This window comes from Thermobia domestica, chromosome 8, assembly GCF_964235325.1.
Source record: "Thermobia domestica chromosome 8, izTheDome1.hap1.1, whole genome shotgun sequence".
NCBI lineage: Eukaryota > Metazoa > Arthropoda > Insecta > Zygentoma > Lepismatidae > Thermobia > Thermobia domestica.
In genome coordinates this window covers 43,458,520-43,473,843 of record NC_137461.1, presented here as the reverse complement: position 1 = coordinate 43,473,843, position 15,324 = coordinate 43,458,520, and the positions used below count along the sequence as shown (strand labels likewise).

The 15,324-nt window shown below is 35.9% G+C and overlaps 1 protein-coding gene across 2 annotated transcripts in view; it reads left to right on the top strand.

Moving 5' to 3' along the window:
• The window catches only part of LOC145691703 (retinol-binding protein pinta-like), a 38,028-nt gene that overhangs the window by 8,819 nt on the left and 13,885 nt on the right, over positions 1-15,324 (top strand). Inside the window, exons 2-3 of one of the 2 annotated variants that reach the window (XM_081767043.1) lie at positions 11,239-11,384; positions 12,842-13,001. In XM_081767043.1, coding sequence (XP_081623169.1) covers positions 11,246-11,384; positions 12,842-13,001 — 299 coding nt within the window. In that variant the 5' untranslated portion in view covers positions 11,239-11,245. Of the gene's footprint in view, positions 1-11,224; positions 11,385-12,841; positions 13,002-15,324 lie in introns of both variants that reach the window. The other variant, XM_081767044.1, reaches the window with a different exon arrangement.

Genomic DNA, 15,324 nt, shown 5'->3' with positions numbered 1-15,324 from the left:
CACAGCGACCGCGAAAACTATGGATTTGATACTAATATCGGTCATTTTGGATTACTTTTATATGTCTTGGTATCTCCCCCCCCCTCCGGTGACCCCCGGCCCGGAGCCGAATAGCGTGAATTTGGAAGTTAATGCGACTGGAGTTTCACCATTGATTTCAGCGACCGCGAAAATATGAATTCGACACTAATAGCTCAAGTGGTAGAGCGTTGGCTTAGCATTCGGGAGGTCGTGGCTTCGAATCCTGCTGCTTACCATCCTGACTGAGGTTTTCCAGCGTTTCCTTCAGTCTTACCAGGCAAATGCCGGGATGGCACCTACTAAACAGGCCCTGGCCGATACCTTCCCAAATCCTTTCCATTGTTAATGTTGTTGGATATCCAATGTAAAATGGACTCTGAGCTGTATCTGGTGATTGTTAAATAAATATATAAATATCGATCATTTTCTACTACTTTTACAGGTCCCAGTAACCCCCCCTGAGACCCCCCTGGTTCGAATTTCGACAAAAACATTTAACTGTGGTCTTGAGCCTTGACCAAGGTATTCGTGACTAAAATTTGGTAACTTACGGTCAATTTGTCTGGTTCCCAAGCCGGTTCCGGTAAACGCCCCCCTGAGACTCCACTGTTTCGAAATTAAAAAAAAAACCGCTTCGTCTTAATTTGGGGCCTTGGCTAGGGTACCCCTGACCAAAATTTGGTAACTCTCGGTCCACTCGTCTGGTCCCCAGGCCGCACACAGACAGACATACACACAAACAAACTCTTTATTTTATTTATATTAGAAGATAGTTTACACTCAGTATGAACTTTTTATAATAATTGAGGTCATAACGAAAGGAAAATTGTTATATTTGAATAAACCGGAGAAGGACGTAAATATTGCAAAATCTGTTTCAATACTTCTTTTATTATTATTTTGCTCGAAATTTCTTCATAGTTTGTTATTAAAATACTTGCCAACATATCCTCATTTTATTGTCCTAACAAAACAATATATGTTGATAGTAAAGTAGTTTAGATTGATCGAGCTCCTGGGCCTTCAGAATTTCATGTCATCCCCCCTCCCCCGTTACGAAATCCTGGCTAAACGAACCAATATATGTTCTAGTAAAATAGTTTAGAGTGATCGAGCCCCTTTTGTGATGACCACAGTATTTCATGTCACGGACCCCCCCCTTCACGAAATCCTGGCTACGTGCCTGTACTATGTAACACTGTAAATAGGCCTGTGCCTATTGTGTTATGTCAATAAATCAAAATCAAAAGAAGTGTTTTAAGACCGTAAAATGGAGAAACTCATTTGAAATCCTAAACTTACCAAGCGTTTTTTCTTTGATAGTAACTAGACTATTACAAAATTCACAATGTTAAAAAATCTTTTTTGATACGTTGTACTTTTTCTTTAAACTTTTGTTATAACCTGTGCTTTGAATCTGTAAGATTGTATTCATTAAACTTAAAAATCTTTTTACTCTTGAGAAATCTAGAGATGTTTGCATTAACAATAGTAAAACGAAATAGCTGCACTTATACTGGTGTGTCAAGTATTGAAAGCATCGTTCAGTAGCAATGAAAAAGAAGTAACTGCTTTAAAAAAATGTTGCATTATTTTTTATTTTTCAGTACAACTACGTATTAGTATCAATAATTAGTGTTCATTGATACCGAAAAGAAAACAAAGTATTTAACAGTAACATTATCAAATATTATCCTTTTTTTTCCCCTCAAAACAAGCAAAATGTAAATACTTCCTTTTACCTTTGGGTCGTAAATGACGAAAAGATGAGAAATGTTTAAAAACGTGACATCTTCAGTTCAAAATGTGGCACTATGTATCGAAAGCATGTTCAGCTCAAACTATTTGTGTTGCAGGAGCGAAATGTGGTATATAGATACGTTTATGGTTAATAGCAGATATCCACAAAATACCAAAGAGTATCATCTGCAATCCAATATGGTTGCCAGCGTGAAAAATGAGCTTTTATATAAATATGCTATTTCTTGGAATATTGTGACAAACCAACAAAGTTTACGCAGCTCGATGTACTGAAATGATTTACACGTAGTTTGGTTCTGATCGCCAATCTTTAAATTATTATTATTATTATTATTATTATTATTATTATTATTATTATTATTATTATTATTATTATTATTATTATTATTATTATTATTATTATTTGTATATTTGGTATTGTTTGAAATATTGCGATCAAACCAACGAATGCCATACAAATGTAACCATCACGAATACGTTACAATAGAGCTCCCAACCTGATTGGTGCAGCAAGTCCTTTTTGTATGAACTACGTAAGACAAAGTTAGAAAAATACCCGAAGGTATTCAACTTTTGTTTAGCAGTATGAATAGAAAGTCAGAGTTATGTGTTCATCGCATATTCGTTATATTCACGTAAATGATATCAAGAGAGCTGTGACGAACTTACATTAGGAACGAAACATATAATGTATGTGTTGTTACGGAATGAAGTAATAGTTGACGTGAATCGAAATTCCATTGTTCTTTAGTCTTCCTATTGTTTCTAAGTACATAATAGAGAAAAATAGATTTAGATTTGTACTGGTATGAATCACATAGGTCTTAAGAGGCCATCTTGGATTCAAAGTGAACACAGATTTTCAGTTAAGCTTTTGTTTACATTTTGACCCGCTGCCATTTTGCATAGGCTTGTCGTAGAGAGTCGAGACTTGCTCCATTTTCTTTCATTTTACAACAGCTTTCAAATTATGAGCTACTTAACCCCCTTGCCGTTTGAAAATTTTGAGTTGGACCCCATCTGGGACCCTGCGGGGGTCCCTGGGGCAAACTTTTTTTTATTCCAAAAAGTGTGTCCTTGAAAATGGTGGGATATATATTCACCAAGTTTTCCATTTACCCAACCGTTTCCGAACAAATGACCCTGTTCAATCTATTCTGCCAGGTAATTTTTTGTAGCTTTTACATTACAAAATATGTTATAACTCATGACATTCCGCCCGGTGGCACGTATGACTTTGGTATTCGTCAAGTTAGAGTATATCAAATACAAATACAATTGTCTCGTTCGAATCTCAGCGGAGCCACTTCGTGACCCTCCCTTGTGAATGGCTCAGTAGGTCGTGGGTCAACAGCATGTGATCCACTGCGAACCACCACCCACCGTGACCCACTGCGACCCACCGATTCACTCTGACCTACTGACCCACTCTGCTCACTGTATTGTAGACAGTATCTTCTGAAGACTGGTAAATTTGTCTACGTTTTATTTCAAGGCCTCCATTTCCCTTTCTTTTCCATTTGTTTCCATTTGTATATACCTGAGGTGAGTATATCTAATTGAAAAAAGAACTTCAGGCAATTTTTGATATTGATATTTGTAATTGTAATAATAGCAATAGGATTTATACTACTACTTGGCTTTCGAGGCACACAGTCTGTGAGTTTTTAGAAAAGCTAAATACTGGATAAAATACATTTTTGGATCACTGTAATATATAAATTATTATATTAAAAAAAATGGATGTAACTATGTGTGCCTGATCATCACGGCCAAATTACAAAGTCAAATGTAATGACTTTTGGTGTATAGTTAGGCCTTAATCTAAACTGGGATATTATATTGCTTTCATTATAATAATATCCTAAGGAGGTAGTGGGGATCCGAATTTTTGCGAAAAAAAATTGAATATCTAGCAAGCCGTTAAACTTACGGAACTGAAATTCAGTATATTAACTCTTAATTGAAAATAAACAGAATGTGTCCTAGCATTTTTTAAGTTCTCCTTTATGGGAATGTACTTTCTATATATTGAAAATTGGTAGTGGATTGGTTTGTAAAAATAATCGAAAACGATCGATATTTGTTGAGAAAAAAATTCAGAAACAATTATTAATTCAGAAACAAAAAAATACAGTGCTTCGCTTCATATATCCATTGCTTGTTACTATAATAATTACTGAAGCTTATGTTTATTATATGGAGCGCTTAGAACACAGGGCAATCAACCCATAAAGTTGTGAGAAAAATATACATAAAATTTGTATTGTAAGCTTAATTACACAGAAATTTTAAGTTTGAAATGTACACATAATTATATGGAAAATTTTACCTTTATGTTGGTCTACTTACTTTGATTTGGGACTTTTAAATTTTTATCCTTTTTCCCACTGAAAGCATCGATAATTCAACAAAAAATATTTGAGGGAGTGAGCGCAACAGTGGTCTAACCCACATTTTTAAAAATGGAGAAAAATAAAGTTAAACTTAAACACATGTGGTTTTTTGTACAATATACCAAAAGCAACCACAAGTGTTTGAATGTGTCATACATTGTACAAAAAACACATGTGCTTAAATTTCACTTGATTTTTCTCACTTTTTAAAAATGTGGGTTAGACCACTGTTGCGCTCATTCCCCTCAATTATACTATGATAATTTAATTGAAATTCATCATTATTTGGCCCAAGACAAACATCACTGTGTTAATTTAAGGGGGAAAGGGAGGAAATTCCCAGGCATCTCTGAACACTTCCCCGGAACCTCGTTCCCTTTGTGCTTTCTAAGAGGGGGGAACTTGGTAATGACATCAAACCTTCTTGTGTAATTCCAAGGATTAAATTTATAAACAAATAAGAAATAATCAACTTATCAGGCTTTAATCGATAATGCGCAAGATTCCTTATCGAAGGTGTGGTAGATTCTGTTCACCATGGCCAACTGACATGGCCGATATGGAAAAGATGTTGTGTGGTGATACTTCTTGCTGAGTATTTCAAAACTGATCAAGAAATATCGTTATCAAACTTCCGGAATTATAAGTCTAACAAGTAGTTTGTCGGTGAGGAGTTGCAAAAAGTATTGCCAATTAAAAATATTACCAATTTCCACGGCAGAGTGAGAACGGGGATTTTCCGTTATGAATTTACAGTACAGATGACTGATATTGAAATAGACTAAATGCTCAATGCAATTATGAGCATACATTGTGAAGATGCTCTTACAGAGTGTACCCAAGCATCTTTATACGCAATGAAAAACTGATTTATCAAGTCCTTTGTGAGAAAAGTACTACGAACTGAAAAATCATAACCTTTTCCATATATTACAGGTGTATTTTACTGTGAATTTCTTTTGGAATGTGTTGAGAAATTAACACTTTCAAGAATATTCTCCTAGTACAAGTATATTTCAGGCACACACTAACTCCCCCCCTCCCTCTTACTTCGATATGGTCAATTTCCACACTGACAATTTGATATTGTAAAGGTCAGATCCACCGTTATTATAACAGAGTGGTGCTTGAGCGATTGACCACAGAATTCAAACTCCGATTAGTGATACTTTCACAGCCTTGTTTTATTACAAGTGTAAGCTCTTTAGTCTTTAGAGAAGAGGCCGTGGATCATGTGTCAGAGTTGATGACGATGGATTTTGGTGGGTCAGAGTATATCACAGTGGATGAGAGTGGTTCAAGATAGATGGTGGGTCAAAATGGGTCACGTGGTGGTGGGCCAGAGTGGGTCATGGTGGGTGGTGGGTCACGATGGGTGGTTGATCAGTGAGTCGTGGGTCAAGTTTTCATTGATCCACACCAACTCTGGCAAAGGGCATATCTCATTAGGTTGTCTTTTATGGGTTCGCAACCGCCCTAGAAATAGCTGAAGACTCGAGTAATGGTGATGAGTTCAAGCTGGATTATTGCCACCAGTGAGACTGAGAGGAAAGTATTCTCCGTATACTTAGTGTATCCTGATTATCCAGTCTATCTTAGATTCTATCAATAAGGAATTTCCACAGATGGTCTGTAGGGCTCAGGTTAACCTCATGAGAACATTTGGGGGGATTATTTTTCATTGTAAATTGTACAATCAAACTGGGGAATGGTAAATTTGGGATGGAAACATTGTAACTTTGACAGAAGACTGGTAAATTTGGAATTGAAAAATAGTGAATTTGGGGTTAAAGAATGGTAAATTTGGAGAGAAAATGGTAATTTGGAGTGCAAGAATAGTGAATTTGGGATGGAATTATAGTAAATTTAGGGTGAGAGACCAGTGAATTTGGAGTTGAAGTGTGGAAAATATGGGGAGAACAATGGTAAAGTTGGGATGGAAGAATTGTGAATTTGGGGTTGAAAATGGTAAATATGGGGAGAGAAATGGTAAATTTGGGATGGAAAAACAATGAATTTTGGGTTGGAAAATGGTAAATTTGAGGAAACGAATGGTAAATTTGGGATGGAAGAATGGTAAATTTGGGTAGAAGAATGGTAAATTTGTGGTGCGAGAAATGTAAACTTGAGATGAAAGAATGGTAATTTTGGGATGAAAGAAGAGTGAGTTTAGGAGTGGAAGAACAGTGAGTTTGGGGTTGAAGATTGGTAAATTTGGGGAGAACAATGGTAAAGTTGGGATGGAAGAATTGTGAATTTGGGGTTGAAAATGGTAAATATGGGGAGAGAAATGGTAAATTTGGGATGGAAAAACAATGAATTTTGGGTTGGAAAATGGTAAATTTGAGGAGACGAATGGTAAATTTGGGTAGAAGAATGGTAAATTTGTGGTGGAAGAAATGTAAACTTGAGGTGAAAGATTGGTAAATTTGGGCTGGAAAAATGGTAAATTTGAGATAGAAGAATTGCAACTTTCGGGTGGAAGATTGGTAAATTTGGGGTGGAAATGGTGAATTTGGGGTCTAGGAATGGTAAAATTGGGGGAGAATAGTAAAGTTTAGGTGGAAGAATAGTAAATTTGCCGAGCTTTATCCAAACCCTTGGGAGGAATGATCACTCCTGGTACCAATTGTATTGAGTTTCTATGCGCAAAACCCCAGAAAACACAGTAATGGGGATAGCAATTTCAGCGATAGGTGGCTGTGAGGTTATAACGGTATAAAGTACCGACCGAAGTAAGGTCTGATGTTAACCCAGGGAAAGCGAAATAGTCATTTCGATGGTGCTGTGGTGTTTATGCCTTGTCAAAGTTGAAATCCTCAATAGTAATTTAATCCAAACAAGAAGTTCCTACGTACAATTAATTGGTAAGTCAGGAGATTTCAGCGATCCAGGTGTATCCTGATTATAGACTTACCCTAGTGGTAGAGTCAGATAGGTGGTGGTAGTTTGCAAGCTAATAAGGTGCCTTCTGTAATAAATTCTAATTCTTATTCTGACAAACCATCTCGAATTAATGAATGCTACGGTCTACATTAAATTACCGACGAGAAAATAACACTGTTCTTACCAGTCAATCATTGGAGTTATGGGAAAACTTACAGTGCATAAATAAACACTCCAAATTATCCTTAAGAAATCTTATTTTCTTTCTTTATTATGTTCTGATATCTTATATTAGTTTACCTACTTTTCAGCAGCCAACCATTAGTCATTCAATGTAAATTTACACAACACTTCTGGGACTTCTTATAACTAACTGATAATATGATTAAGTAATGGGATGATACATTTCTTATCTTTTCTTCTTGTAAGGTTTTTTAGACAAAAAATAATATATTTCCTTTGATAGAAGGTGTGACTAGTTTACACATGCAATTAGAAGATAAGGAACAATTTTCTTGACAAATCATTTATCTATAAGTTACATAATAGTATTAGTGGGTTTCAATCGATTGTGTAAGCAAGGTTCTTTTTCTTCTTCATTTTTACTTTTCTTGTGAGGAATAAAATGTTTTAATGTATTTACAAGGTATGTTATGTACAAGTATTACAGAATGCCTCTGTCTACCTCTTCGTCTATCAGTAAGTAAGAGATCAAAATGGTAAAATTAGATAGAGATAGATAGATAGATAGAGAGAGACAGAGAGACAGATATGTTATACATGGTACTTCTAAACAACAATGACAGTGTTTAGGAGGTGACTCATTAGACTAAGTAAAGACAAAAAATATAGAACAGTGGTGTTGAAATACTTCCTTCCATCGTTATGAGAAGCCGAAAACTGTCGAAAAAATTTAAACAAAAAGCTATAACATGTGAACAAAATATTGGAAATAAGTCGATTAACCAGAAGTGTTCATTTGTGATCATACAGTTTATTAATAGACAATTGGATGGTATGTAGGAGGAGCACAAAGATAATATCAAAAGCAATTAAATAATAATTTGACGTTTTATCAAGAGTTCACGAGGGAAATAAAGAATAATTAAATAAATCGTATTTCAATAAATATGAAATCGTGGTAGCATATCAAAGGACTTCTAGTTCTTCTCTATGTACTATTTTAACGAAATATAATTCACAGTGAACAAGATAATTTATCCACTTCACACTCTGACAGAAGCTCATAACTACATACTCAAAACAAACACGAAAACAGCGAATCAAACCATACCTCAAACAAAGAAGAAAATAATCACTTTCAAGTCCGTAATCTAAAGAATGCCATGAACTACATATGTCGAGGTTCAACAAAAACATCTTTGAAGCTCAAGGAAAAGCTTGACCAGAAATAAGTTAAACATGGCCCTAATAAACTCTACCTGGCTTTACACCACCGTAATCCTCAATAAGTCACTAAGTCTACTGAAGATTGAAACATTGTTAAAATTAGAAAATATTAATTAAGAGTATTGAAGTGTAGAAATGCCTAGCCAATGTTGAACTGTTGCCACTATGGGCATCGTATCCAAAATTGTAGAACTAAATTTGTTTGCCATCGTTGCGGTAAAATCCATCATAAACCATGGTTCAAGGAGCTGCACAAGAATTTTTGTGTTATCTGTAACGTTAACGGTAATCACAAATTAGGGATCAACTATCCTCTAAATCCATTTCAAAACAAGTATCACAGGATTCGTAAAGTTCTCACAGAGAAAGAGTCTCTGGGCTCCTTACAGATAGCAAGGACACGAAGAACTTGGCACTCTTCAAACAACCAAGAATCACTAGTTGAAAAACTGTTTCAGGAGCAGGGCCGTATTAAGGGTGTTATAGGCCCAGCCCTTGAGGTGGATAGGGGAATCCACTCTGATCAAAATCTCAACGGGCTATCTAAAAAGAATCATGAAGATACAATCCTTATCATAAAATAAAATATGACCAAAAGTATGAAACATATTCCCTTAGTTTTTAACTGTACTTTCACAGAAATGTATTAGGTGAAGTCAGCAGGGGCCAGATATTGTTTCTAGCCGCGGGCCTTCAGAGGGGTTAATCCGGCCCTACTCAGGAGGATATGAGAACTTCTATCAAATTATGAACAAGAAGTTATGCCAAGATAACAGCTGAAAAGGAAAGTAATATTCATCCACGTATAATTCGAAAGAACTATCGTGAGATATTTACCAAATGTCAGTCATCAATTACAAGGCGTAATCAACCAAACCATCAACATTAAAGTTAAGTAGATTATTTCTTACCTTTCCTCAGTCCTGGCTCTAATTACAGCACGTTAGGACAGAAACTATCTTCAGATGGTTATCCCAACTACTTTTAAGAAAGTTGGACACGATGCAAAGTGGTAAAGTGCTCATTTCTAGTGCTAGGGATTTCTGGTTTGATACCAGTCATGTGAGTTTCTGATGAACAGCGTTGTGCTCGTAAATTTTGCCGGGATTCTCCCCTTTTCCCCCTATATTATTATTCCACCAATTATTTCAAAACCATTCACTTTCTCTAATTATCTGCCTCCTGAAGACTACAAGACATAACCGTAGGAGATAGGACAAACAAGAAGTTACATTTCATTTCGATACTTTTAAGATGATAATTAAGTTCAAGGAACACATCTTAAGCAGTCATATTGATGGCATTTGCTTATCGTAGAAAAGAAACTGGAAGAACTCGACATGGACTACGACTGTAATGTAATGCGCTCTCCAACTTCGCCAGGGCCAACGATACAACATCTAGAGCAGCGTTTCCCAACCGAATGGGCCGCTGGTGTGCCGCGAGAAAATGAAAACAAAATTATTAATTATATAGGAACCTAATTGCAAGACAGGAAATATGTGTATTTAAATTTCACATTACTGTGAACCTCTACAATGAAAAAAATACTGTAATTGTAATATATTATTGTGCATACATTCCTATTACATAGATTGTATTTCCAAAACAGAATTTTATTAATATTTAAAATTGTGACTTATATTAACCACGTTAATAAATTATAAGTTTCACACTGTGTTACTTATCTGTTCATTTTTAATGTTGAAAAAAGTATTAATTATCATTGTTATGACCATTATTGTTTCTTTATTGTTACAGATTATTTTGTAATTTGAAATTTTTAAAATCTCATTCTATCCTTTCGACAAAGCAAACACTCATACAAATTACCGCAATTCTGTTTTAAAAGTACAAGAGGTTTGTTTGTTAGTTCGTAATTTAGTTGTCTTCCTTGTGAAAGGTTGGATACATTCTTCGAAAAAGAAAGTGTATTTATTAAAAGACTGAGCTCTATATATTTCATTGGAATTGTTTTATATTTTTTAAGTTGAATGAAAAGTAAGTATAATGATTTACGATGGAGGAAAACCAGTGATCGAGCTTTCTTCTTTGTGAGAAGGTCAGTAATGAAAGAAAACAAATACGACGGTATTTTCTATTTACAAATAATAATAATAATAATAATAATAATAATAATAATAATAATAATAATAATAATAATAATAATAATAATAATAATAATAATAATAATACCTATGAGTGTGCCGCGAGAATTCAAGTTAGACCCGTAGTGTGCCGCAAGTTGAAAAAGGTTGGGAAACGCTGATCTAGAGCTATCTTCTAGTCTAATATGAAGTGTTAAGATATTTTCCTGGTCACTTCCACAAATCTTACCACACTGTATGGATACTCTTAAAATTATGAGTGTAGATGGGCATCCTTCTCTCCTTGCTTAGTGTAGTAAGTTTACTCGTTTATGTTTACTTTCCACTCTAATATGAGCTCCAACCATTATTAAATGGCTAGATCTAATTATGTACGCAACATTTGGTGACGATGATATGTTGTGGAGTGCCGTTTTATGTACATTTTTCTACTCGTCAACTGGTTTATCTTCTGCACCGTACATTTTCTTTGTGGCTTTAATCTAACTATGGTTGTACGTGTCTGCTAATTAGCAATCAATTTCACACAAAAACAGTACAAAAAATGTTCTCTTGTAAATACAAATTATGAATAACGTGGATTATCATGGATCTAAAGTTTCTTCAATTATAAGTTCGAATGATTTGATTTCTTCTTTTTAGTGTTTTTGTTTTAGATTGACAATGTCTCTCCGCCCTCTCAGTCCAGAACACGAAGAAGCAGCTCGCAAAGAACTGAATGAAGATCCCAAACGCATACCCGACGACATCAGACACATAAAAGAATGGCTCGCTAAACAACCTCATCTAAAAACAAGAACAGGTAAATCTAACTCAATAAAAAATGTTCATAATCTCAAAGCATTCACGATACATGCAAGTTAGCATTAAAAGTAGACCAGCCTAATTGCTGTTCTTATGTTTGGGAATTTTATTTGAAGAAAAGTTTCAGACTGTTTACCTTATAGTGCTACAAAATGTCGTTAAGCTAGCTGGAGCTGGATAGGTGAAGCTGGATAGTTTCTTTCCAGCATGATTCAAGAAGTAGGTCTATATACACAAGTAGAAATAGGAGACTATAGAGGGACAGAATGAAAATTAAAATTATGGATGTCATTCACACACACTAAACGGCGCGACAAACATCTTAGCATTTGAAGGCGGCGCTCCAAGTTCCCTTTAAATGCTGCTAGCAAATGAGAGGCCAGCGGTATTGCCAAGTTTATTTTGTACACATCCGTCACTTGATCGCGCTGTAGTTTGTCTGCTTAGCCATAGCTACACCTCTTTACCACTTGGCAACGTCACACCAGAGCTTGCGTTTTATTCGTTTAGCTGAAATGCCAAGATATTTGTCACAAGCTTTAGTTCCTTCAGTGCATTTCAGAGATAAAATTCGTGTATAAGAGGTTAAGAGAGAATACTGTAAATTGAAGCTACTCGACCAATAAACAAATATTCTTAAAACTGTAGTTATGTTCGGTCCTAACACGTAATGCTACTGAAATAGCTTTGAAATAACAGATTTGAAATCAACTAGAAGAAACCAAATCAACAAGCACTATTGAATTTTAGTCAAAATAATGGAACAGAATCCAATGAACAAATTAAACCTAATGGATCGGGTTTAGAATCAATTGGAGAAAGTCGATAAGCCGTGCAAGTAAATCGAATGTAGACTTACAAGTCAAGAAAGCGTCAGAGAATGATGTTGTAAAGACTCGGGCAGTTCTCATTACTGAGAAGAGTACTTTATTTTCAGCTCATTAATGAGAACTGCCTGAGTCTTTACAACCAGGTACGAATATCATTCTCTGACGCTTTCTTGACCTGTAAGTCTACATTTAATGTACTTCAGTATACCAAATGAGAGCGGTGGCTCAGTGGTAGAGCGTGCGTGGGGTCTTTGAGTCAATGCCCGGCCAAGTAAGTTTGTGGTGAACAACATCGTTTCCGTGGGTTTTCTCAGGATACTCCCTTTCCTCCTACAATCTCATTCCACCAATTCATATTCTATTACTTTAATCATCCGTCTCCCTTAGCCTGAAAAACATAATCGTGGGACGTTAAACTGAAACATTTTATTTCATGTCATAATGACAAACGTTACGCACATTCTACAGAAAGACGGCATTTTGTCCCGTGAATTATTTCGTAATTAATATTTAGTTATTGGTGACTACAATTTCAAACATAACTTTTCTGTGTACTGCCTGAGGAGTTATTAAAGAGCGTAATGGTACACTTACACACAGTTTATAATAATCTATTTATTTTCAGATGATCAACATATAGTGACGTTTCTTCGTGGCTGTAAATACAGTTTGGAGAGGACGAAAGAGAAGATAGATTTCTACTACACGATGAGGGCGATGCTTCCAGAGTTCTTCACAGACAGAGATCCAATGAAACCTATATCACAAGAAATTTTGAAATTAGGGTTTGTATTGCTTCAGTCATTACCTACGTTCACAATAACCAGTAGCTGTACAATTTAAAACCAGGTAGTACCAAAAGCGTGCAGATGAATACACACAAAAAAGCTGGAATGAATGATAAGCCAAGGAGAAAGTAGTATTATAAATTTTGGAAAAAAATATCGAAAGTACTTTTAGTGAAAGAGAGAGGTAATGAAGCTAGTTGAAACCTGGAGAGGAAAAGCTATCGCTAAGATAGAGGAAATGATTTGAAAAGATACTTCATTGTTTGTCTAACATGTTTTTAAAATCACATTTGTTTACTTTAATAGTAGCCAAGATAAAAATAATAATGATCATAATTTCAATGTGTGTAAATAAATTTTTGCCCATTGAATGTTAATATTTTATTTCACAATAGCATATCGTTTAATAATATTGTACCGAATGTCTTTGCTAGATAAACATTTGGTATAATTAAGTCGTGACACTCTATAAACCGTTATTCGTCCGTCTTTTCGGGGTATTCCCGTTTCCTTCCTCATTCTCATTCCACCAATTATTTCATCATTATTCACTTGTGTTAACCATCCGTCTCCGTTAGCCGAAAGGTCATATCATGGCATGTTAAACTGAAGGATTTAATTTCATTTTCTATGAACCGTTCCCCAATCACGTAACAGTAGAGTCTAAAGCAGTTGTCTTTGACTACTGCTCACTCCATGTTCTTTGTAAGCACTCGGGTGTTGCCACATCAGGCCAATTTGCAAAAGCCATGCAGTTGGGAAAGTTCAGGGGTTTGCGCAGGGCTGGATTAACCCATCTGAAGACCCGGGGCTAGAAAAATATGTAGCCCCTGCCAGACCCGTATCCACGGGAGTGCAGGGGGCCTGGCCCCCTAAATTTTTACTGCCCCCGTAAAATTTTCACTGTAGGCTTGCAAATGAATTATAATATGATTGGATCAGGCATCCATAACTTCTACTGGACATCCCTACACTTTTGGACTGGCCACGGGCCGGTCTCCTGCTGACTTCGCCTAATACATTTCTATGAAAGTATAGTAGAAAAGTGAAGGGAATGTGTTTCATATTTTTGGTCATATTTTATTTGATGATGATTATTATTATTACATCTTTATGATATTTAGATAGCCAGATGAGATTTTGATCAGAGTGGAGACCCTTGTCCATCTGGAGTCCCGTTGCTACAGCCTCCCTAAGCCCTCCCCTTAATCCGGCCCTGGGTTTGCGTTAAATTGCAACATAGCAATAAGTCCATCTGCTTCCAGGTCAGCGACGGTAAACAAATGAGTTGAGCCAGGCCGTGTGTTACAGTGGCGGAAGTATAGGCTAGTACGTCACAAATAATTTTTATCTAAAAATGACAGCCAAATACATTTCAGAAAATGATCTATGGAAAGTTATTTTTGCCCATCGAAAATTTAGATCCCAGATAAACCAAAGCATAGACTTGATTGGACTAGGATTGTTGGACTAGGCTCCACTAGAGTTGTTAGTGTGTTACGTCGTGAGAGTCCTGTTAAACCGGCAAAAATTAGTTTGAATTAAGTATCTGAGGCTGTTAAGGTACTTTATTATTTAACATACCACAAGTATTTTTAAATAGACATACATGTATACACCCTAACAGCACAATTACATAACAGGTATATGCTTATCATGTTCCCTTAGGTACATGGGAATGTGTCCAGTATGTGCCTTATATACTTCTGAGAAAGAAATCACATGGATGGCAAGTGATAGTCACAGTCTGTGTCACATTCTATGTCCTCCCCTAGGCACATGCTTCCAGGACATGTACCTGGGGAATGTGCCTAATATGTTCTAGGTATGTTCCCCGTGCCGTAAGCGTCAATGAACCACAAAATTACTCCCCCAAAATATGTTAAATCACCTATATGTGTAATGTGTTTACATTAAGGTGAGTCTAAACAACACTTTAAACAAACAAACAAACAAACAAAAACAACAAAAAAAAAGCGTAGGGCTATCCTCGGGTGGGCGCGAACCACCAACATTTGGATTACTAGCCGCGTGCTCTTCCGACTTGGCCCCAGAGGCGATGAAGAGATTAAGAGGGAGAATTATTGAGGTCTTTTACATTCGGCTAATCAGAATGCTCCTTTAACCGCATATATTCGACTATAACCGTTTGGGATCAGATAAGATCCGTTCGCTATGTAATTTTATAACAAATTGACGAGTGTCTATTTATTTTATTTCATGATTCTTCCATATTCACCTTCAAATGATCTGCGATAGTTGCCATGTAATAAAGTTGATACGTTTATTGCTTCTAGTGCACAATCGATTAGAAAAAGAA